The 25673-nt window shown below is 45.2% G+C and overlaps 1 protein-coding gene across 1 annotated transcript in view; it reads left to right on the top strand.

Annotated features, from left to right (window-relative positions):
- The window catches only part of ITGA9 (integrin subunit alpha 9), a 356752-nt gene that overhangs the window by 210409 nt on the left and 120670 nt on the right, over window positions 1-25673 (top strand). Inside the window, exon 18 of the mRNA XM_059077262.2 lies at window positions 11487-11637. Within this exon, the coding sequence (XP_058933245.1) occupies window positions 11487-11637 (151 nt within the window). The remainder of the gene's footprint in view (window positions 1-11486; window positions 11638-25673) is intronic.

Genomic DNA, 25673 nt, shown 5'->3' with positions numbered 1-25673 from the left:
TATGCAGTTTTTGAGGATACAAACAATATGAATAGTAAAGCTCCTTAAAGTTATGGATTTAAAACAAAAGCAGAAATTAATTAATGTAGATTGTTGCTGTTTAGATTTTTTTAAAGTGTATTTGAAAGTGGACAAATGTCCAGATAGATGCTGGTGGGGCTCTGGGACAACCTGTGTAAGTGACCCAGGGATTCAGCTGCAGCCCAGCCAAGTGACCGGGGTGTGTATCCAGGGAAACCAAAGTCAGGAGGAGAAGCTGAGTGGTGACAGAGCTATGTGGGTAGGGCACACCTGAGAAGCAGGTGGGTCCCCGACGTGGCACTGAGTTTTGAACAAAGCAAAATAGGTTGCAGGGTATAAAATGAGACGATCCTGAGCTGGTTGGCATGAGGATCATCAAATGGGTTAGAGCAGATGATTGTGGGGTGAGGCTGTAAACCACAGGAAGTTTCCCCTGGCCTGGGCTTATGTGGGACCAGCTGTAGGATAACCACAGGACAAGATGAATAGTTGGGCAAAAGTAACAGCTCCTACCATTCTAGAGTATATTAAAATATAAAACAAGATTAAGTTTGATTTCTTAAATCTATTCAAAGGTGTACATTTTAGGTACAGTGTCTTTTTTGGGCATTTCTTGGTGATTCTTTTGACCAAAAAAAAATGTTTTTACCAAATAAAAAAGTGGTATCTTTTTTGGTGGTCTTAGTTAATAAAATGAATTCCTAAGTGTTTGCCACAATAGCTACAACCTTCAAAATCAGGAAACTTTAATGACTTTTCATGGCAGTGAAAATTGGTGTTTGGATTCCATCTACTTTGATGTTTCAGTGAGTTCTATAGGAATAGGCAGTAAAACTAATTAAACTAAGTAACTAACTAATAAAGTAAAACTAACTAAAATGAGCCAGCAATACAAAAACAATTCCCATCCCTGTAGGAAGGAGGAACTTTGGAGCTTACACTGGAACATTCTGCGGGGACTGAATCCTTTGTAGTCCCTTCCTGGGACTCAAGGTTTCCTTGTCTAGTGTTCCATCACATGAAAATTGGGGAAAGGATAGCTTCCCTAACTCATTGCAAGCTGAGAGTAAGGGACTAAGAATCTAAAAACATTGTGCATTTATCTGTTCCCCACCTTTCTTTGCTCTGTTCATAGGAGCCTGACTCTGAAAAACTATATTTCCCAGGCTCCTTTGCCAACAGACTTCCTGTTAAGTTTGGCCAATGAGAGCACTGTTGAGAGGTTGAAGGGAGGGAGAAGGAGAAGAGTCAAGGTATTTCTCCCCGACCCCACCCACTTCATGCAGCATCTCTGGTAATAGCTACATCCCCTCTGTGATCTCAACCTCTTCTTGGCAGTCGCAGCTCTGGTCACAACCTCCTCCCTCAGTCTCTCCAGCTTCATGGATAATAGTTACTTCTAATCTCTGGTTTTCCTCATCTCCCCTTGTTTTCTCTTTTGGCTCCTCTCGCACCTTTGTTCCTAGTTCCCCATTTTAATCTCTTCCAGTGAACTACCTGGCATGGACTCTGTTTTCCTAGCTGCACCCTGACTGATACAGTGTGTTTGAATCCTGGCACTGCCACTAGGTAAACTGGTACTACCACTAATTACTCAATAAGTTCCTAAGTCACTTATATCACTTTGTACTCAATGTCTTTGCAAAATAGGGAGGAGATTGCTCTGTAATCAGTTCTGGTCCTTTTCAGCTTTAAAAGACCATGAGTCTCTAAACTTTGATCTTATAAAAATGTGTGTATCACTCCACGTCTGACTTGGAGATGTTTTTATCATTTATTCCCCAGGACATGGCTTAGCCTTCATAATACTCTATGTGTACAGAATATGGTGAAGGCATTCCCAGGGGCTTCTTATCTCTAAAGGCTGATGTTGGCAGCTTTTTCCTTTGGAGATATAGAAATGTTGGGATTTTGAGAATGGATTTTTATACAGTTTTGTATAGATTGCTAAGGAGTTGCCTGTGTCACAGAGGAGAGGCCTCCAGTCTGGCTCTTTGAATGCAAGTGCTTCTGTAATGAAGAATCTCAGGGGCTTTGAAGCAACTCTCAGATGCAGCAGTAGGCTTGACTGTAAAAACTCTCATCCTGTAGAGGTGAACAGAGGCTGAAGACCAATCACCATAATGACATTCTAGGACAAAGTGGTGTCAACACTTGCGCCTTGGAGGTATTGACAGCTGCCTTCCTGGGTTGGGAAGCCAAGGACAGCCCCTTACAGAGTGCCTGCCCTGCAAAAATGGGTTCAGAAATTTGTGCTTGCTGCCATTTGTGTCCTCTCGAATTGGTCCCTAGTCATTCTCCCCAAAGTGAATTGCACTGGGGAAGCTCAGAAATATATACTCCTCAGATTCAGTAAGGGTGGTGTGCTATGTGACTTACCTTAAGGTGCACTGGTTTAGGGCAGGGACAATATTAAAAATAGTTAACAACCTGCCCAGCAGGCATACCTACCTTTTAAAAGCAGTCACCAGGCAAAGACAACCAGAAGAGCACCCCTGGTGCAAGCAATGGCGGTCAGCCCTGGGTTAGGGGTGTGTTCAGTCACCCATACCTGTTTCCTGGAACCATGGGAAGAAACGGAGACTATGGCACCTGAGGTGGATCCTTGTGACGGTGGCATAAGAAGGAAAGTGAACAGGATGTGGATCACAAGGGGTGGAGTGGGGTTTCTCCAAGGCCTGGAGCCCCTTTCAGATGGTCAGAGATAACAGGATTAGCTGATCTGACCTGCCAGAAACAGGCCTTATTCACCAGGTCATAAAGCTGGCATAGGGCCCCACCACAGGCACTGTCAACACTGTCAAATCCCTTTACCCTTATGTGTTGGCCTGGCGTCCGGCTCCCAGGACTTCATCTCTCTGCCTACTCTACCCACTGGGTAGCAGTCCAGAGGTGCTGGGAATAGATGCTCTCCCTTTCCCACATCACCCTCATCCAGTGACTGGAGTCGGCACATAAATTCTTCCTTCGCTGCACAAATGCGACAACTCAGGACATTCCTTATGGCCTAGATCTGCGTGGTTTACCTCCTTTTTGCACCACATCACATGTAATCAATGAGGTTCCCCTGCCCAGTGTACAACTTGAGGCATCACATTTTGGTAAAAGTCAAAATTATCTTCTGGGGCAGAAAAGTACATATGTGGGACACCTTTTCTTTTTTTTTTTTTTTTCATTTTACAATATTCATTACAGCATTTTATAAGCGAGTTTCAGGAGCTAAATATTATCAATGTTATGTCTTTAAATACCCAATTTTATTTTTACCCCAGTTTATTTTCCCTAGACCTCTACTTTGCAAGTAACATGAGCAAATCTGTGCCATTGAAAATTAATTACAGACAACCATATTATATGTTAAAAGTACAATACGTAGAATTTGCTGAGAATCTAGAACAGTGCTGACCAATAGGCTTTAAACTTTTTAAACTTTCTGGTAGCCACATTGAAAAATTAAAGTGGAACTGGTGCAGCAAATTTAGTGAATCAGAAATTATTTAAACGTAATTAATACTAAAGCAATGATTGAGATTTTTAAATCCTTTTTTGTTTTATTGCACTAAGTCCTTGAAATCTGGTGTATTTTACACTAATTCAGACCTGCCGCATTTCCAGTGCTCAAAAGGCACATGTGACCGGTGGCTACCATATCTGACAGCACAGGTCTAGAATATACTGTGTTGTCTCACTTAGTAGATGAGAGAGCTGTGGTAATTATACACCAGTTCCCATCAGTCATTGTTTGAGGGCTGCTACAGGGAATGTCAGGGGCTTAATTCTTAGGCATTTAGCTGGCCTGCAGCAAAAGGTCCTCCGGCAAAAGATGGGGATGTTGGCGGATGGAATTGCAACCTTGGAAGCTGTAGAGATAAGACGCCCAGGGACAGGAGCAGAACCACCCATACATAGCCTACTACGTTTTGCAATACCTTCACTTTGGTGCCTTATTATTTATTAATAAATTATTTGCAACACACCTGGCATTGGTGACTCAAGATAACTGTTAAGTTTACTGGCCTAGAGGATAAACTCAGCACTCTGACATTCAAGGTCCATGGGAATCTGGACACAGCCTACACATTCTATCAATATTGTCCTCCTACCCATCTTATTGCTAAGAATGTCCTTTTCCTGCCTCTTTCCATGTTATTTCTGAGTCACTTCCATCCCTTTATCTTTTGTTTGCTTTTTTCTCTGCCTGGAATGTCCTTCCTATTTGTCTGTCCCCCCATTTGCTCCTCATCCTTTAAAATGTGCTCATTTTCTACATCTCTTAGGGAACTCCTTACAGCAACGTCAATCTACAGTGATTTCTTTGCTCTGGATTTCTCTTGCCTCTTATACTGCACCTGTTCTTTTGGCATGACTTGTCTTATCAGCTTCATGGTGCATCTCCGTCACATAATAATCAATTTATTTGGTGCCTCGTGCTCATATTCCTCATAGGAAGACATCCGATGAACAACCGTGGTTTTATGTGTTTTTTTTCATGTTTTTAATTTTAAGCACGAACAGTTGAAAAGCTCTGATAGTTGTCAACAAAGTGCCAAGAGGGAGATTGTCCAACAGAGCTGCTGAAGGCATCTGGAGTCATCCTGAATGCCTCCACCAATTTCAAGGAAAATTGTCAAGAGGAAAAATAAGCACTCACAATAGCTTTTGTAAAGAGATGACATCACCCAGTATTCTAAATATTCTAAATAGTAAGAAGGCAACTACAATTTCATTCCTCATCCTATACCCAAATAAGTTTTATGTAACTTTTATACCATTTAGTTGTATTTTTATGTACTTTAGGAGCAATGGGCACACAGGGAGAATCGCTGGCCCAGGAGTTAGGAGGGCTGCCTGGCTCTGCCACTATCTGCTGTGTGGCCTCAGGGAAGTGGTTAATTCTGGCCTTTATCTGCAAAATGATGACTCTCAAATGAGTCCCCATCCAGCTGTCAAATTCCATTTCTGATTTTATGATGTCTACTCATTTTTAAGACTAGGAATTGTTTATGTTTTTAAATTGCAGTGGCTATAATTTATGTCACTGCTTTTATGGCACTTTGTTGAGGATATCTGTGATTTGTTGGTTGCTGAATCCTTACTCAGGAACGCGGCCCCCGATTTTGACATTTCTCCTGTGGAAGAACATGTTCTGCTTCACAGTGTCCTTTTTAATATGATTTCCATGAATGGAGAAACTAGTGGGTGTGGGTATGGGTGTGGACAATCGATCTTAGCCAAATTTTTGTTGACAGGGCTACCATTCCATTAATTGTAGGATTCATGGTTCACTTCCTTGATAATACTTTGCGTAATATCCCCGATGGCCCTCCCCTAACCCCACTGTCCCTGCAGAATCCCTTGTTTGCCCTCTCATCGCATACAGGGTCTCGTAAGGGTCTCATAAGGATGTTTCCTTATCCCTAAGGGTCAGCACGTAGCACATATTGACATTAACTTATGTCGCACATGTTTGTTTCCTCCACTAGACTGTGAATTCCTTGAGGGCTGGAACCTGCATCCTTGGTGCCTAAATTGAGAAGGTAGTTTTAAAAAGTGATGGATGGATAAATGATTAGAAAGAGAAAGGGAGGGAGGATGGAAGGAGGAAGGCAGGAAAGGAAAGAGTAGGTGGATTTGGCTGCCCTGTAGTATTACCCTAGTTGTCATTATCAAATATAGTTGTGGTTCATAAATATAATGTCAATCTTAATGACAGTATAACAGGAAGTTTTGTGAACTCAAATACAGTTGAATAGAATGTGCTTGACTAACCGTTGTCTTAGCATCCTTGACTCAGGCTAAATTTAAACTAGCAGCAAAAGAAAATAACAGTATTATATTCTATAAAAGATAAATTATAACCACAAGTTATTTAAATAAGGTCATTGTTTATATCTTTAAGACTTAAGGAAGGTCTAAAATGATCTAATAGAAAATTATTAAACACCAATTTAGCTGCTTTAGTTTCTTTCCTTAGCATCTTCACCAAAAAATTATCTGCATAAAGCTGTTTCTGTGATGGTAGAAAAGGAAGAATTTGCTTTAGTGACCTTTAATGGTTCAGCATAGGATGATTTGGTATGGAAATGTATTGTATTTACCCAATATGGAACTTTGAATGGTGTGTGTTTTTAATGTACAATAATGAGTGAGGTCAAAGTACAGTTTCTACAGTGATCCTCAGATACCACACGGCCACCATGATGCCCATAGCAGCATCTGACATTTGGAGTATTGAATGAATTGGCACTAAACTTCAGTATAAACCCAACATGTTCACAGACAGCTGCTGTAAGATGTATTAGGACAGTTATATTTATTATTATTATTATTATTATTATTTTTTTTTTTTTTTTAATTTAAGGCAGCACTCACTTTCAGGGTCATGCAGGCGCAGGGTCAGCACCTGAGAGCGAGGGTCTCCTTAAATTTTGAACCCTGGGTCCCAGATTGCCTCATCCTGGTCCCAGGCTTGTAGTTGAGTGTAGTCTTTTCTTTTATTTATTTATTTTTGGCTGTGTTGGGTCTTCGTTTCTGTGCGAGGGCTTTCTCTAGTTGTGGCAAGCAGGGGCCACTCTTCATCGCGGTGCGCGGGCCTCTCTTGTTGCGGAGCACAGGCTCCAGACGCGCAGGCTCAGTAATTGTGGCTCACGGGCTTGGTTGCTCCGCGGCATGTGGGATCTTCCCGGACTGGGGCACGAACCCACGTCCCCTGCATTGGCGGGCAGATTCCCAACCACTGCACCACCAGGGAAGCCCTATTTATTATTTTTGATAAAACATGAGCAAGATGTTTCCAGCAGGCTGTATGTGTGCTGTAAGATAAACTTTATAGAAACTGTACAGTTTGTACCTTATGTTAGTGACTAATCATGCTTTTCATATAAAAGTACACCAGAGTCATTGGTGTACATAGAAATCTGACCCACTTAAAAGACTGCAAAATCAAATTAGAATTAATGGGAAAATTTCTCAGGGACTAAAATGCCTTGAAAATTAGAAAGATTGTTCTTCAATAAATCAGAAAGCACCCCTGGAATGTTTGGCTGTTTGGCACAAAAATACTGTGTCTCATTGTCTTACTCTTTTAGCAGTGCCGTCCGAGAGGTTGGTCTTCACGGAATCCTGTTTTTTCTTCAGATGTCATTAAATGACATTTCTTGCCAAAGCCCTTCCTGACTGAGCTAGAGATTATATGAGTTGTAGCTCAGACAGCCTTCATGATGAAGGAAGTTTGGCACCAGCTCCAGCTCAGCACCTCCATGGCCCGGTGACCTTGATCAGAGTGGGCTCCCCTGTGGGGGACTCAGCATCTTCACCTGTAAATGTGAAGGTTGAGCTCATGATCTGTTGTGGGGAGGTCATGCATGCCATTCAGTCATTCAGCAAGGGTTTGTTGAGCACCTACTATGTGCCAGGCACCATTCTATCCCTGAGGGTTCAATGATGAGCAAAACCAGACAGAAGTCCCTGCCCCCTGGTGCCTAGATCCTAGTGGGGAGAGAGATCATCCTTAATCAAACAGCCACACAAATAAATGTGTCATGACAACCTTGGGAAATGGCATGAAGGGCTGGTGGAGCCCTGGTGCTGGAGAAGCTCATAATAGGGAGATTTATTTCACCCAGACGGGAGACCAGAAAGGGCCTCCTAAGGGTGTGACTGGCAAGGGGCTGGGGAACGCAGGCAACGGTGGAGAGGGGCGGGCTTTGAAGGCACAGGAGGCACTGAGTTCTAAGCTCAGCAACTTGGCCACCTTATCTCCCTGCATCTCGATTTCCTCATCTCTAAAAACACAGCTGACATCAGGAACCTTTCATGCTATCATGCTGTTGCAGGTTTCAGGACAACTTGTTTGCAAGTACCCAGCACCAGGCAGACTACATTGCGTTTCATTTCTAAGAATAGCTTTGGAAGCAGAGATGTACCGTTTTGTATGTGGATTTTTAGATGTGAAGAAAGAGTGAAAACAGCTTTGAGGCTTCTTTTGTTAAAACGTCTGAGTTTGCTTTCAGACCTGGAAGATCCCTGGCTTCCCTTACTCAAAGAGCCATGTTTGTTTTACTTGACTTTGTGAAAACCTGGGAGTGACCTTGCTGCCTGATTAAGTGACAGAGGCTTTAGGAGCTGGCAGAAGGTTAGACATCCCTGGCCTGATCCCTTGCCGTTTACACACAAGGGAAGGAGGCTGATCGCATGAATGACAAAACTGGAGTGAGCAGGCAGCCCCTGCCCCGTGGTCCTGGGCTTTTCTGTCTTGTCTCTCTGCTTAATATTTCATTTGGAAACTGTGGATACTTTCTGAGGCTACTTGTGGGTGCTTAGGCAATTCCTTCTTGAGATAACGCAAGGCTAATGCTCTCTCATAACTCTTCAAGGCCTGAGAATTACTTCTTTAATCTTACAAAAGCAAACAGGAGGACAGAAATAACCCATCAATTGTTTAAAATGAAAATGGCCAACAATAATAAATAATTGCCACAATAGCTTGAGGTCAGGGTCTTCATTTACTGGAGGCCATTCAAGAATTTGAAACTTTTCTCCAAGTTAATTTTTCACATCTTGTTTGGATCCTCAGAGCTCTTGCTTCCAAAAACAAGGCCATCAGATCTCTCATTGCACGTTGTTTTTGTTGACGTGCCAGGCATGCAGGAAAGTGAGGTCCTCTCTTCATGGATGGGTAATGATGATCCCCTCCCACACACAAATGCATATTTCAAAGTTTTATAGCCTAGTGAGATTTTGGAGAGTTCTCTTTCATGCTGTATTAATGGTTGCAAACAACAATAAACACGTGCTTGTTAATTTAAGTGGAAATGGAATTTATTGGAAATATATGGGTTGGTTCAGATCCTAGGCAGGAGGGAGAGGCAAGGCTTAGCCCAGGATGCCAACCCTGGGCTCTCAACTCCTCTGCAGCCACCTCAGATGATCTCAGAGGGCCCTGGTGTCATTGGGCAGCCCTCAAAATTCGTGGCCCCAGTTGGCAGCATCCACCCCCCACACTGAGGCCACTTGACCACCCTTAGATCACGTGACTGCACTTAGTTAAGTGCCCACACTTACATGACCAAGAGGAGGGCAGAGGGAGGGTCTGCCCCTTTTCTGCTGACAGTTCTTCCACCTCTCTTGAGATCCCCCCCAAACAAAAACGTGTCAGGATGCTGAGTGGCCAAAAGTAACAACTGTCCAATACTCAAACCCTCATATGCTTGATCACATCTGCCACTAACTGGCTGGCCAGTCAAAGATCGGCCTCCAGTGTGAATTTATTTTGTCCAAAACTCACACTGTCTAATAATCATCAGCCTCATGTGCATCTTCATCCTTGTCATCATCCTCACCGCCATCATCCTCATCCCGTTGATGGTCCATTCACTCCCCTGCTCTCCTGGGCTGCCATTTCCCTCCATCTCCTCACCCTTCAAATATTCCCCTCTCCCCCCTTCCTTCCCAGTCTTTGACGCTGCTTCTATTTCACTGCAAAGCGGAAGCAATCACGGGAACTTTCATTTGTTCCTACCACCCTTCTACTTATGCATCTGGGCCATGTGCTCCACTTTCTCACTTCGTACCAGCTGAGGCCAGCCCCTCCGTTTGTTCACCAGGCCATCCAGCAACTGAGCCCTGTCATGTCTTTATTAATTGTCCCCTGCCTAGTAGATCCTTCCTGTGATCATGTACATATGCCATGATAATTCCCATCTGAAAAGAAAAAAACAATTCCCTTGAGCCCACTTCCCCCACCAGCTGTCAATCCTATATCTCTGCTTTCCTTTATAGAAAAATTCCTCCAAAGAGTCAGCTGTGCTAATTGTTTCCAATTCTTCTCCTCCTACCTCTCTCAGACCACCTCCGATCATCCCTGTCACTGCACTTCAGCAGTTCTTATCAAGATCACCAATGGCCTCCAGATGGCTAATTCCAGTGGCCAGTTCTAATTCCTCATGTTAGATTGCCACATTTGATGAAACTGATTACTCCTTTCTTGAAGCATATGGCTGCTTGGAGACTGTCTCTCTTGGTTTTCCTCCCATCTCCTTAGCCACTCTTTTTCAGTCTCCTTTGCTGGCTCCTCGTCATCTTTAGCTCCTAAACATAAGACCCCCTTCTCTAGTTACATGCATTCCCTAGTGATCATTTCTAGTCCATCCAAATGCATATCTCCAACCCTGACCCCTCCTTCCACTCTAGACCCTTACATCCAACTATCTCAGCATCTCTTCTTAAAAATCCAATAGGCATTTGGATTTTCTCTGCTGACCTTCTATACCCATGATCTTTCCCATCTCAGTAAGTGACCCCTCTTCCCTTCAGGTTGTTAAATCTGAAATCCTTGCAGCCTATGCAAGAAAGAGAGGAAAGAGAGGAGTCCATGACTCCTCTCTTTCCCTAACACCCTTCATCCAATCCATAAGCAAAATCTGTTGGCACAACCTTTGAGACATCCAGAATGTGACCTCAGCTTCTACCACTGTGGTCTGGGCTGCCATCTTCTTACACCTGAATTATTACAAGAACCTTCAAACCAGGCTCTCTCCTTCCCCCCACCAACCACTCACTCCGGACTGTTCACACCACATCCAGTGAGCCTTTAAACATTGAAGTCAGGTCACACCATGCCCTGCTCAGAGGCCTGCAGGAGCTCCTGTCTCAGAGGCAAACCATGGGCCTAGGGATGGCCCACAATGCGTGGTCTGCCCACCCCCACTCCCTTCACCTCTAAGCCCATTTCCTCCCACTCTGCCCCTTACTCCTCTCCAGCCACACGGGTCTCCTTGCTGCCCTTGAATACACCACACACAACTTTTCCTTTGCTAGTTCTCAGATATCTGGGTGTCTTGCTCTCTTTCTTTCTTTCAGTTTCTACTGAGAGGTCACCTCATCAGTGAAGCTTCCCTGACCAGCCTATTTAAAATTGCACCCCACTCTCCCTCCAAATCTGGTGTCCTCTATCCTTCTTACCTTTTGTAAGTTTTCTCCATTGCTCTTATTACAATCTGACCTGTATGTTTGCTTCTTTGTGTATGTGTTTTTTTGTCTCCTTGAAGCTACAGGAAAGCAAGTCTTTTGTTCACTGCTTTCTTTAGCACATAGAGTAGTGATTGGCATGTAGTAGGTGCTCAGAAATATTTGAATGAATTACTATATGACCAAATTCCATGTATAGGTTATTAAATGTCTTATAATTTTCCAAGTTGGATGCACTAGGTTTCCCATGAGCCACAGGACATCTTAGTGAGTTAGGCAACACAGGACCGTAAAACTCCCCGTGCTTAGATGATGAAGCTGAGGCCCATGGGGGCTGACTGAGTGCCCTGGGATGCATGGCTAGTTACTGGGCTTCCTGGGACTTTTAGTTCTGATCCTAGTAGAGTTTCTGCCTCCACTCTCAGCTATCCCCTGATGCCTCATGTTATATCAGTGAAAGCTTCAGAACACTCATTGCTGTTCATTTTTCCTTGCAGTGTTGATGACAGAACCCCATATCTAGCTATGGGGGCTGTGAAGAATATCTCCCTAAACGTCTCCATCTCCAACCTCGGGGACGATGCCTATGATGCCAACGTGTCCTTCAACGTTTCCCGGGAGCTCTTCTTCATCAACATGTGGCAGAAGGTAAGAAGGACCCACATCTAGTGCATTTGCTGACTTTCATCGTACCTTGGAATATGCAGTGATTCTACAGAGATTATTCCTTTATGTGGAGGATCGTTTGGAATTATTATAATTTTTTCCTCCTGAACTTAGAAAGCATTGTTGGTAAAGCCAAAGAAGAAGCCGTTAATACCCACGGTGTATCAGAGCCGTATCCGTATCTCACACTGTTTCCCATCCCTTCTCCCTTGTGAAACCCTCTCTGCACAATTTTGTGTCTGGCCCCTTCCCTGAGATGATACAGTCATCATCTCCGGCACATGCCTGTTCTAGAGTATTCCCACTGTAGGTCAGTAGTTGTTGTGAAAAACCAGATAAGAAATGAGAACAGATCACTGCTTATCATGCGCGTTATCACCAGTGATGCCCTTGATGTTTTCCATTCGAGGGTCATGAACATCTGCCTCTGCTTTGGCGTATTCATTTAGTCCTGAGATCTTTTAGTGAATTGAGTAAATTAAATTATTTCCATGAATTGAGTGAGTTTTAAAGAGCAATTTAATTTATTTGCATGATTGACATTTAAATAGCATGACTCAGAAAGGAAAAAGGAGCTGGGATTCTCTCTGGTCCCATAATCCCCCTCAGTGAACCACTTTGGGGAAGAAAGAGTAACGGGTCTCAACTGTAGGAGGCAGGAGGAATGAGTGGACTCGGTTAGTCCGTCTTCTACCTGGTGGTTGCCTGACTGTGGGCAGCTGTTCTGATGGGAAGTTTTGCAGCTTTTCAAAGTGTTCACAGATTTGAACTGCAGCGCCTTGATGTCTGTGTAAAAATGGAGCCGGAATCACTTTCCAAGGGAAACCTTGGCCCTGCCCACAGGTGAGCACTTGGTGTGCCTTCGGGTGGTGGGCAGCCTCTGTCCAGGCACAGGTCCTGCTAGGCTCAGTTGTTTGGACAGGACTGTGCCGACCCTGCCCAGCTTAGAGGGCAGCTGGGGCATATGGAGACATCCTGAAAGACACTTCAAGAACGTCCCAAGAAGTCATTTCAGACTCTCTGATGCTCCATAGCTTCTGGAGCTCCAGGGTAGGGGAGGCCACAGAGGCATTGAATGCAAGAAGGGCATGCTTTCCAGCCACTTCTACACCCCCAAAATTGTCCCTGATTTAAGCCCAGTCCAGAGGGAGCCAAGAATCTTCAGGGTTCTATTACCTGGCTGTGCGCCGAATCTCTTTTACAGAATGTCATGTGCTGTGATGGGTCTTCTTGTGGGGCGTAGGAGGATGGATGCGGGGAGAGGGGTTCACTCAGGGACCAGACCTGTGGAACTCACCTTTATGGTAACTAAGAGGATGTGGCTGGTGACTGGATCATCACATTGAATGTATTCCTGTCACTCAGGACCCATGGGAGAACTTACTCTCTGTCTCAGAATTAGGAATAGCTGTGCTTTTCCAGAGCATTTTGGCTTGTTCATATCTGTGGACACAGTCATCCTTATAACCAGCTAAGCTTCGTTGTCTCTGTTGTCTGCTAGGAAGCTCAGAGCTTGCCCCACTCTGTTAGTACATAGGACTTGGTGGTATAATTTATAAACTAAGTAGCCTCCTGCATCTTGCTTTACCTCCCTTCACCATGTTTTTCTTTTTGGCTTGGAGACTGTGTAATATTCTATCATAGGATATAGTATGGATTGCCTATGAATTCCTACTATTGGACATTTAGATTATTTCCAATTTTATTCTCTTTTAAATAATAGTATGATGAATATCTTCTACAGAGATTCGTATGAGCAAATGGTTATATCCTTAATCTTATAATTATTTGGGTAATGGAAAGTAGCGTTTATTGACCATGTGTTATACACCACAGGTTTTACATACATTTTCCCATTCTCTCCGTACTGCATGTGATCCAGGTGCACCTGATTTATTGGAGCAATGTTCTCAGGAGAAAAGAAGTGAGGGAAGCAGGTTGGGGCAGAAAGGGCTGAGTAAGGGTGTAAAATCCAGCCTTGGTCTGGGTTGTGGGGTGGAAAGAGGTGGGGGAATGCCCTAGAGCATAAATCACTCAGCAGAATTGTCCCCCTTTGAAGTGGAAGGGGAGCACCATTTCCACCTTGTCATCATCATTGACCACTGGGGGCGGTGGTGAGTAGCCTCCCTGACATCCTGTATGAGGGGACTCTGGTCAATCAAGGACAGTGCACCTGAGAAGGACACAGGTGTGTCACTGGCTACTGTAACTGATCATGGGGCCAATGAGAGCACATTTTTATCTCTTTGGCATTGAGTCCCAGCAACCTTTAAAACCTTTGGCACAGGGGACACTAGGTTTCAATTTGGCAGAAAGTTGACAGGGTATCAGGGGCTCTTCAGGATGTGGTGGGCATTAGTCCAGTAAAGGTGGCAGGGCACAGAGACATTATATCATGCAGCTGCTGCAGAGGCAGGACTGGCTAGAAAAGCAGATGGGTGAGATGGCCCTCAGTGTAGCAGGAGAAGAAATAATAGAGAAAAAAATTCCCTTCTGGTGACTACAACCACAACTGCAAAGTTAAGCAACTAGGGGATATAAGTGGCATAACTCAGCTCAGAGCAGGATTTTAACGGCATGCAGGTGGGTAATGAGGGAGACAGGAGAGGGCCCACCCACCATGATCCACCTACCAGAACCAACATGGGCCCTACAAAAAGGTTCTAGCACATTAAGTAAGAAAAGTATACTTCCAGATACAGGGGGAAAGCATACCTTTTAAAAGACTATTAATAGAAAACAAAAGTAAATTTTACTGAGTATCTGCTTTTGTTTTTAGTAAAATTCAAGAAAAAAATGAACCCCGCAAATGATCAGATAGTAGAACAACAGACTGAGAAGAAAAGGGAATGGGCTGAGAGTGAAGCAAAAATAAAGGTTTTGAGTGGGATAAGGAAATATAATGAAACCAAGAAGGTAATGACAGAATCAAAATATGTGTTACGGGGACTTCCCTGGCGGTCCAGTGGTTAAGACTCCATGCTTCCACTGCAGGGGGCCTGGGTTAGATCCCTGGTTGGGGAATTAAGATCTTGCATGCCGCACAGCATGGCCAAAAAGAAAAAAAATATGTGTTATGATCAGGAAAGAGCAGAATTGGCAGTATGGGAAGTTGATTCATTGTTGCAGAGGGTGTATTTGAGGAGGTCTCTTGAGAATTCAGAGAAAAAGAAAAGAGCAGTGGAGAAGGATGGCAGTGAAGACTAGGTATGGAAGGTGGAGGCCGGAGAATTAGCAAATAGAAACAGTTCCAGAATCACTGGAATAGAAGACATGAGTAGACAGCAAAGAAGGATCTCCGTTTTCTTGAATGGGTGCTGCAGACATTAGGCAGAAGTGTTAAGAACAGTTTAATGTTTACACATAGCCTCATGACATTTCTAATTTTACAGGTATAAAAATGATACTACTCGTACCTAACAGAAGACAAAGAAAGCCATTTTCTACAGATTTCTGTAACATTAATAGCAATAATTAGAAATTATTGTTCCATGGTGAAATAAGAATTCTATACCCAACCAACTTGCCCTCCATGGTAAAGGCAAAATAAAGATATCCTTGAATATATAAGAATTTGTAAAGTCTACTAACTCTCCTGTTTTGCATTCCCCCCAAAGCAGACCCAGACACACTGATGGTAGTGTGTAGGTAGTTTAGAGAGTGGTCTCCGGGGGTGGGGGTGGGGCACGGTGTGGGAGTGGTGAGTGATGAGAGACAGGAGGGTGTGCACGGAGGGGCAGGTGGTGCTGTGGGCAGTTCAGGCTCCATCCTGCTGCAGACCCTCTGAGAGACAGAGTCTAGAACTCCCCTCAGACTCACTGCTCTGCAGGGTAAGGAAGCTGCTGGAGGGTTTATCCACCAACTCCTGCTGCTCATCCATGGAGAATCACTCCAGAGGCATTAACTGTCCAGCCTTTGCAGCCTTCCCTGGCTCTGGGCCACACTTCCTGGGGCCAGGAAACAACTCAGGCAGAGAGATGGGGGAGCTTTGGGCCTGGAGGGGGACTGGCCTCAAGTGACCAGCCCTACGGGTGTTTCCAGGGAACACGAGCAAGGCACTGGCAGCATCTGCCACAAAAGTCATGAAAGCTTGAATAGCCGTGAAACTCTTCCTGAGAAACAGTTACTTACAGATACAGCTTATTGTTGAATAAAAAGTGTATTAAAGCCAAATTAAAAAAGTAAGCAAAAACAAGTTTTACAAATATTGAAAGTATTAAACAAATGTAAAAAAATTATTGCTTCAGTAAATACATAATTTTAAAGATTAATAAAAATAAGCCTATAATCTGTTTTACCATAAAAATTTGAGAAGAAACTTAATCTTGTCACTCCTCCTGCTTCACATTCTTCAGGATGGAGCTCAGGCTCCTCAGCTGTTCATGAGAGGCCCTTCCCAGCCTGGTCCTTCCTGCCTTCCTTCCTCCCTGGCCTCGTTGATCACCATCCCCCACATACATGCTTGAATCCATTCATACGTTATTACTGAAGCTGCCTTTACCCAGGAATACCCCAGCCCCAGTTTGTTTAATGAACTGCTCCGCCCTCACATCTCAGCTCAGGGGTCACCCATGCAGGCCCCTCGCCTGACTGCACAGGTGATATGGGTAGATGGATGGTTGGGTGGATGGGTGGATGACTAGCTGTCCCTCTTGTCCAGAGTCACAAAACAACTCAGGGCCCATGCCCTGACTACAAGGTCTCCAGTCTTCTCTGTCATCACACAATTAATGATATATCAGTTTCTGAGACTGAACAAAAAAATCTCACTTGAGATGGATTTTTCTATCTCATGCAAGGCTTCTTTCATGGATTTGTTCTTCCTTTAAGGGAAGACTGCTTATAAGAATGTGTGCTGCACAGGGATGACTTTTCTCTCACCTACATAAAGCTAAAGGAATAAGAATGGAGAAAACATGGTTTGGAATACCACTGCATCATACAACTTTAGGGTCACGTTCACCTTGGGCTCTATGTGAGTGACACCTCAGAGTACAGTTCCACAGAATACAACATGAACAGTGCCCTCTGGAGTCATACAGCTATGTGGCACTGGAATCAAGATAAAGCTGAGTTGTCATTTCTTGCCTTGGTGCTACTTGGCACAAAGGGACTTAGCTCTTCTTGCATCCGTGGATCAGAAATGAAGTTGTTTGGACAGCAGTGATTAAGTATCCACTAAGTGCCAGGGACTGTACCAGCTGCTAGGAGACACAAGGAGGAATAAGCGCTGGTCCTAGCTCTCAGGGAGCTCAGAGCCTAATATGGTGAAAGACATATCAGGCACCATTTAAAGTACAAGATGCCAACTGCTCTACAGAGGTGCTGAGAAGTTGCTTTGAAGCATAGAGATGAAAAGGTGAAGCAACTCACTACTGTGACAGCTAGTGTTGGGTTGGACAAAATCCCTGGACAAATGCTAGGGGTAGATGGATGGGCCTCTGAAGAGTTGGTGTCAGCCGGTGCCAACATTGCAGACCTGGGGTTGGTGGGTGGGGTGGGCGAATTTATTTGGGAGGTGAAGTTGAGAGCTGGGCTGGAGTAAGGGTGAGATGGCGGAGGAGAGCAAAGGAGGAGGGACAAAAGGAATCCAGCGAGATGGAAAGCGGATGCCCATGAGGGACAAAGGACCAGTACCATTCCTAGTGGCAGGGTGATGTCAGGACATTTTAGGAATGCTGATGCCTGCTATTCTGTGCTGAAGTAGCTTGTCAGGTAGGACTCCTGCACTCACGAATAACTCACATGAGCGAGAGAAACTCAAAAAAAGAGGCTGGGTTCATGAGTACATCTTTATGATATTGACTGCCATGCACATGTGGAAACAGACATAGACACGGACATTGTAATCTTCAAGCAGGTGCAGGAGAGCTCTCAGCTGACTTTTGGGTACAAAGGGGACACAGCAGTTTGCCTTGGAGTTAGGGAAGCCTGCACTGGGAAAGAAGAGAGAGATAGGGCAGGCTCCTGACCTAGTCTCTTCTCCACAGCGTGCACTCTTGATTTGGGTCTCCCAGATGCTGACCTTGAAACAAGGAATTGAGGTCAATTCATTTATTTGAGAGGTGCAGGAAACACTGGTAAGGAGGTAGAGTGATACAGGCAGGTGAAGGCAGCTAATGAAGAGGGTGCTTTTACACCAGCTACCACAGTGGGTGATGGGGCTTCATCCTGCAGGGCAACTCGGGAAACAGGACAGAACACAAGCTTCAGGGATGAGGGAGCTGGGGATTTACACCCCCTCCCAAAGAGTCAGTGGTTGAGGCCTTCTCGGGGTGTTCATTTGCCAGTACTAATGTCTTATAATGTGCATGGCGAGAGCCATCTACACGGTTCTGGAACAATGTTCTCAGGCACAGAGATGCAGACTCTGGCAGCTGGAAGTGGGCTGGAGCAGCCTGAAAGGTGCAAGCCATCTGAGCAGGACTCACCAGCACCTCCACCCTGAGCACCTCACTTTCTAGGCTTCCAGAAGTTGTAAGTTGGCCTCATAGCACTTCACTGGGATTCTGAAGACACACACCTCACAGTCTGTAGGAGTGGGGTAAGGCAGGTGTTGTAAATGGGTGAAGGGGGCTGGGTGTGGGACAGTAGGAAGCAGTGGAGACTGTGGAAAAATGGAGGATTCCAGCCTATTCCACAGAAGGCAGCCCACGCCTAGCAGCAGTAACCTGTTGCCAGCTGGGAGTGAGAGCCAGTTTGCCAGACTTCCTATTTTTCAACAAAAGCCAAAAATCCACATTTTTATGTGAAATCTCATGGCGTTGGCAGCTAGTTAAAATATTCTCTGAACATTGTATGGGCCAAACGAAACATGTCTGCTTGACTGCATCCAGCCTGTAGGCCACCAGTCGTGACCTCCCGCTTTGCTGTTTTCCACATGTTCTAGTCCTGTTGTCTTGCCTGCTTGTTTGGCACATGGACCTGGATTTCTGATAGAACCTAGTTTGTCTGCAGCCTTGATGGCACTTCAGGTCTGCCCCTGGGCAGCAGATCAGCTAGTCAGAGACTGGAGTGTGAGTGTGTATTGAGGGGAAGGAGGGAATTGGAGAGGGTCAACCCAAATGTGGTGTTCATGAAATTTTATTTATTTTTTATTTTTTATTTTTTTAATTTTTGGCCATGCCACACGGCGTGTGGGATCTTAGTTCCCTGACCAGGGATCGAACCCATGCCCCCTGCATCGGAAGCATGGAGTCTTAACCACTGGACTGCCAGGGAAGTCCCTTACCTTTTTTTTTTTAATTGAAGTATAGTTAATTTACAATGTTGTGTTAGTTTCAGGTGTACAGCAAAGTGATTCAGTTACACATACATATACATATATCTATGCTTTTTTGGATTCTTTTCCCATATAGGTTATTATAAGATATTGAATATAGTTTCCTGTACTATACAGTAGGTCCTTGTTGTCTATCTATTTTATTTTATTTTATTTTTTAACATCTTTATTGGAGTATAATAGCTTTACAATGGTGTGTTAATTTCTGTTTATAACAAAGTGAATCAGCTATACATATACATATATCCCCATATCTCTTTCCTCTTTATCTATTTTACATATAGTAATATGTATATGTTAATCCCAAGCTGCTCATTTATCTCTCCCCCCTGCCCCCGCTGTCTTGTTTGGTAACCATAAGTTTGTTTTCTATGGCTGTGAGTCTGTTTCTGTTTTGTAAATAACATTTTTGTAGATTCCACATGTAAGTGATATCATTGGGTATTTGTCTTTCTCTGACTTCACTTAGTATGATAATCTGGAGGAGGGAGACAGGTGAGGAGGATGAGTGATCATGAATCAAGTGGGGAGAACATAGACCCTCCACTGTGATGCGTTTGATCGCATTCGGAGCACTTCCTGTTTGTAAGAAGTGTAGTTACTGCTCGTCACCCATTGGTTGTAAGTCACTGGATTTGACTGATGAGTTGTTGCATCACCTCCTCGTCTTCTGGAGGAGCTGCAGTGGAGGAACGAGCCTATGTCTGTTTATTTCCTCCATGACAGGGTCTAACATGGGAGGTGTGACAATAATGTAGAAAGATGCCCAAAGGGAGCCCAGTTTTGCTTTTTCTGAGGAATGAGTGCTTTGAGTTCTGAATTAAACTCAGCTTTGGGGGGGAAAAGCTGCAGGGCAGCTTCCACAGCTTTCAGTGGCTTATTCTTTACGACAAGACACATAGAGGGCTAACAAGTTTGTTTCTCTTGTAAAGTGATTCTTCCAGCTACGTCTACATTTACCCCAGAAAGGGCAACCCCTTCTAAAGTTCAAGGCAAACCATTCAAGGTGGTGCCAGGCCATAAGACTGATCCAGTTTCTAACCCAGGTAGATAAGAAAAGATTAGACCCTGCCATGTTTGTATACCTTTATGTTTGTGGGAGTGCCCTGGCCTGTTCTCAAGACAAAAGGTTCCACACAGAAGCCGCATCCGTACACAGGGACAAAATGAAATGTATTAAGTGGAGCTGGGTAGCCCAGCATCGTACTTTGGAAGCGTTTGTGGGCGGAAGTGCGTGCACCTCATCATTCAGCATGTAAACAGTTTTCATACAGCCTTCCTGCACCCTGCCACTGCCCCCATTCATGGCAGGAACTGATTTTCGTTGTGTTCTGCTTTCTCCGGTGTCTCTTGTCAAGTTAATAGTAGCCTCGCGTAGAATGCAGCCCTTAGATGTTTACGGTCATCTTGGCCAGGCCATTAAGATGATGCATGAGCTTGCTGCTTGCCCTTGTAAGAGAGCCCTGAGGGTGGATATTGATACTCAGAAAATAGTAAGTCTTTTCCACCCCTTTCCTGTTTTTAATCCAGTGCCCCAAGCCCCCTGGTGCTTTACCTTGAACTTCCTGCTTAATGCCAGGCAGAAAGACCTCACCTGGATCCAAGGCCATTTGAAGCTCTTAACACAGAGCACACTCTCACTCCAATCGTCTTCCCCATCCCGCTTGTCAGAAGCAAATCCCATGTTCCCTAGAGCCCCTCGAGCTTCTGACTTATTTCTGCCGGCCCTGACCTTCCTCCTGGAGAGGGAGGAGCATGGGTGGTGGGGAGCAGGGACCAGGCCAGGTTTGCAGGTCCTCACCTGGGTTACCTGTGGCCATCATGCTAGCATTTTTCTGACCCCATCAGAGCTGTCCTAACCCAGAGTGAAGCTGTGCCTGAGAGGAAGGCTGGGCCCTTTCTGTGACAGCCAGCAGGGAGGAAGTCGGGGAGAAACCCAGGCACTCATTTCAAATCACACTGTGGGCTCAGTGTTCCATGGCAGGGTTCAGTTTTCACGTATATGAAAAGCTGCATTTGTGTATTCACTGCGTTGGGAAGGAAGGCTACGTTTTGCTTGAGAAATGTCAGCAGAGCTGTAACTACGACAAGAATTTTTCACGAAAGAAGTTTTCCAGAGCTGCAGGACTTGGGCAGATATGTGCGGGGGGAGTTTAGAGAACATGTGTTAAACCTCTGTATTTTTTTTCCTAATGAACTGCACAACAGCAATTTAATAATTTCCTCTTTTAAGAGGAAAGGGGGAGTCTTGGATTTTAAATCTTTTTTATAAAGCAGCACAGCACCTCTTAAAAAGAAAGCCATGAAATTCATCTGCTAAGTCCAACAAAAGAAAACTAAAAAAATCAAGAAGAATTAGGTGTTTCAGGCTGGGTTTCCTGAAGCAGATCCCGAGGTGAGGATTCATGTCAAGTGGTTTATGAGGGATGTGCTCCCCAGGGAGCTCCACATGGGGAGTGAGGGGAGCAGGGCAGGAAAGGGTGCATCTTAGGCGAAGTCCTGAAGAGGGTGGCCTCGCCTGAGCTCTGAAATGGGGGCCACACCTTAGCACTGCCACATCTCAAGGCCAGGAGCCTGGGCTTTGGTTCTCCCACAAGCACTGGTCATTGGTTAAGGGCCAGTTATGGAGTAAATGAAGTCCCAGGCACTTTCCACGCTCTAAGGGTGAGGTGTGGATGGAGCAGCTCCAGAAGCCAGAGGGCAGGCCTCAGAAAACCCACAGGTGCTGGCTCGTGAAAGCAAATGCGCACTGGAGCCAGAGGTTGGACACATCAAGGGGACCCAGGGGATGGTGTGGACCACTAAAAGCGCTTGCTACAGCAGGATTACCATCAATTGGTGCTCTTTGTGATCTGAAAGTATATTACAAGCATATGGACAAAGATCTTTGAGCTCTTGAGTTGTTTTTGTGATGTTCTCAATGTCATTTGCGCACAGGATATTTCTGCCAGCTTCTGAATCGGGGAATAAGCAACTGTTGAGGCCCTTAGAATTTAAGAGAGAACATGAATGCACAGCTGTGGTCCATTGTGGTCCAGTTTTTAAGAGCTGTCATTTCATCCCTTTGAGGCCAGCCTTACAAGGAGCATCCCTGCTCCCTGATGGCCACTGGCATCATTCTTCCCCAGGCACCTGAGAATAACTAGCCAGCCTGTCCTGTTCTCCTAAGCAAGTAGATTAAGCAGCTGCTTTTAAAAACCAGTTAGAAATGTGTTTGGCTGCATGTAAGTGATCCTAAAGAGATTTTGATTTTTCTTTGTAATAATAAGTCTCAAAGTGGACTGGTAAGGACTGGTAAGTAACTGTACGGTGCCATCAGAAACCCAGTTCCTCTGTCTTTCCACTCAGCCTTGCCTCATACACATTGCTTCTTGATGACCACTTCCAACACTGCAACTGTATTCCAAGCAATAATAAGAAGAAAGATAACAGCCTGCTCCCTTTTAAAGAGCTTTCCTGAAGCTCACTCAGCATTTTCCTTGTACAGCTCATTGCAGAACCATGTCACCTGGCCACCCCAGCCACAAGGGAGGCCGGGAGATGAGTTTTGCTGGCTGGACACACTGCAACCCCAAACACAGCCAGGTTCTGTTTATGGGGAGGAAGAGGAGAGTGGCATTGGGGTGCATCGGCAGAGTCACAGCCACAGCAGGAACCTGGGAGCGGTCGTTTGCAAGTGTCTCTGAGATACAAAGCAGAAAGGGGGAAGGAGGGGTCCCTGGTGGCACAGTGGTTAAGAATCCACCTGCCATTGCAGAGGACATGGGTTCGATCCCTGGTCTGAGAAGATCCCACATGCCGCGGAGCAACTAAGCCCGTGCGCCACAACTACTGAGGCCCGCGCGCCTAGAGCCCTTGCTCCGCAACAAGAGAAGCCACCGCAGTAAGAAGCCTGTGCACTGCAACAAAGAGTAGCCCCCACTTGTCACAACTAGAGAAAGCCCACACGCAGCAGTGAAGACCCAGCGCAGCCAAAAATAAATGATTAATTTTTTTAAAAAAGAAGAAGGGCTTCCCTGGTGGCGCAGTGGTTGGGAGTCCGCCTGCCGGTGCAGTGGACGCGGGTTCGCGCCCCGGTCTGGGAGGATCCCGCATGCCGTGGAGCGGCTGGGCCCATGCGTCCGGAGTCTGTGCTCCACGACTGGAGGGGCCACGGCAGTGGGAGGCCCGCGTACCACAAAAAAAAAAAAAAAGAAGAAGAAGAAGAAAGGGGGAAGGGCAGGGAATGAATCACAGACAAACAGGCAAGTGACCGGCACAATTACTGTCTTATTGTCCTTCTGCCAAAGTTTTTTCAAGCTCTGCGTTACTGCATTTAGGATTTTTTTTGCAGTCGCCCTCAAGAATACCTTTTGGGGAGATCTAGTTTGGCCATAGTGAGATGCAGCAGAGCCCCTGGTGAGAACCAGCAGGTGATGTGACCCAGTTCTGCCTAATAAGCAGTGCCCAAGGGGACTACTCCTACAGTAGATGTTGGATCCTGATAAAGTGTAAGATAATTTCTATCTGTCCACCTTATCTATCATCATTGATACCTGCATTTCTTATTTTCACAAGATGAAGCCATTCCAATCAAGATGTCACTGTATTTGGATTCAGGGCCTCCAACAGAGGTGCTCCAGCTCTACATCCAGGCCAATCTGTGCAAGAAAGGTCAAGGTCCAGTACCCCTGTCCTTCTGACTGTTTGGTATATATATTTCCAGCCCCTTCTTTACTGTTCTATTTATCTGTTTCCGTGCTATGTCTAGTTTGGCATCTTCCTTCTTAAAATGTAAAACTCAGGCCTGCACTGCTATCCAGTGTGCCCAGCATAGAGTTATTATTGCCCCAGGTCTAAAAGTGATATTTCTGTTAACGTGGCAGCCACAGCACACTTGTATTTATTTGTGATGCCTTTATTCTATTTTTTTCTGGTCTTTTTATGCTATTTGGAAGTTGTGTCATTTATAGCCTTGCTACTCAAAATACAGTCATGGACCAGCAGCACAGCCTCACCTAGGAGCCTGTTAGACATGCAGAATCTCCACCCTGACTATCCGGATCTGCTGACCAGTATCTGCATTTTAACAAGATCCTTAGGTATTTGTCTGCATAGCAAAATTTGAGGGAGGTCTGAACTCCTGACTTTAGGTCATCTAACTTGGTAACTTACCAAGACATTGATGAGGACCCTAAATGCACTTGGAGCAGGGGCCTGATTGTGCCCTGGGTGTGATGCCCTCTGGGCAGACATGGAGCTGGTCACGGAGTGCCTGGGGACGGAAGGAGGAGGCTTTTATGAAGCATCCTTCAAACACAGGGCTGCGGGGTTTATCTCATTGAACCCTCACCACAGCCCTGTGTGATGGGGGCTCTTATTCCCAATGTGTAGATGAGGGAGTCGAGACTCCCAAGGTTAAGGAAACACAATCATTTTATGTTCAAGACTCATAAAGGTTAATGAGACTGAGGTCACACAACCAGTAAGTGGCTGAGCTGGTGCTAACATCACCTTTTGGCCCAGCTTTCCTTGTCTGAGCCGCCAGGAAATCTCTCAGATGCTTTCCTGACTATCTGGTTGGCCAACTGGGGAAATCAGTTTCTGTCTCCATGGCTAGAGGTGATGCTGCTTCTCTCTAGTGCTCAATTTTAAAATGGCAGCCATTCCACCATGCAGGAAGCAGCAAGGTGAGCTCTTCCGTAAAGGAACGTATGCTGGAGAAAACAGAGAAATTCAAAACCAGGGGGAGGGGTCCTGAGGCCTCTAGACAAAGGTCTCAGGACAGTGTGTGGGGTTGGGGCAGGGGGTCCCCTTCCTAGAGGTGACAGGGTCACTGAGCTGTAAGCACAGCTGCCACACACCAAGACTGAGATAAAGAGAATGTGTGCACAACTACAGAAAAGAGGAAGGTTCCCTGAGCCAGAGAGTAGACTGAACTTGAGACTGGCTGTGTGACTAACAGGTGACACGCAGACAAGCATCACCTCCACCTGGCCGAATCCAGGGCTCATTTCTCCGTCCTTTTTTTTTTTTTTTTCTGGACCTATCAGCAACTATTAGTATAGTTAATTAGTGCATTTTGGGGGTTTCATTTTTAGTCTTTAATAGCATTTTTCCCCTTTGAGATACAATTTACATAGATTAAAATACATACATCTTAAGTGTGCAGATCAGTAATTTTTTGCATATATCTGTATCCATCTAGCCATCACCCACATCATGAATGAGAACATTTCTAACAGGAGAGAAGGATGTCCAAAGTGGGATCCTAATCCCCCCAGACCAGTTCCATTTGCAGGAAACAGCAACTCCATTCTTCCTGGCTCCCTCTTTCTCTCTCACCCCTCAGCTGTCCCACCATGGCCTGCTGGCTGGACCTGCAGAGTCCATCCCTAAGGCAACCACTTTTTGCCATCGTCATTGCTTCCATCCTGGCCCAGGTTACCATCTTCTTTGCCTATTATTGGCTTCAGTGGCTTCCTTCCTAATTAGACTCCCTGCTTCCACCCTTGCTCTGTTACACTCCTTTGCATACAACCCTCCGATGGCTTCCCATCTCATTGTAAAGCTTCATTCTGTTCAGTACCCATAAGGCTCCATAAGACCCAACCTGCTGCTTCTGTGAACATATCCACCCCTCTCCTCCTTGCCCTCTTCACTGTAGCCGCAATGGCCTCCTTGCTGTTCCTTTCAACACACCAAGCTTGTTCCTGCCTCAGGGCCTTTGCACTGACTCTTCTTCAGATGTGCATAT

Source organism: Kogia breviceps, chromosome 10 (assembly GCF_026419965.1).
Source record: "Kogia breviceps isolate mKogBre1 chromosome 10, mKogBre1 haplotype 1, whole genome shotgun sequence".
In the NCBI taxonomy this organism is placed as follows: Eukaryota; Metazoa; Chordata; class Mammalia; order Artiodactyla; family Physeteridae; genus Kogia; species Kogia breviceps.
This window is presented reverse-complemented; position numbering and strand designations above follow the sequence as displayed.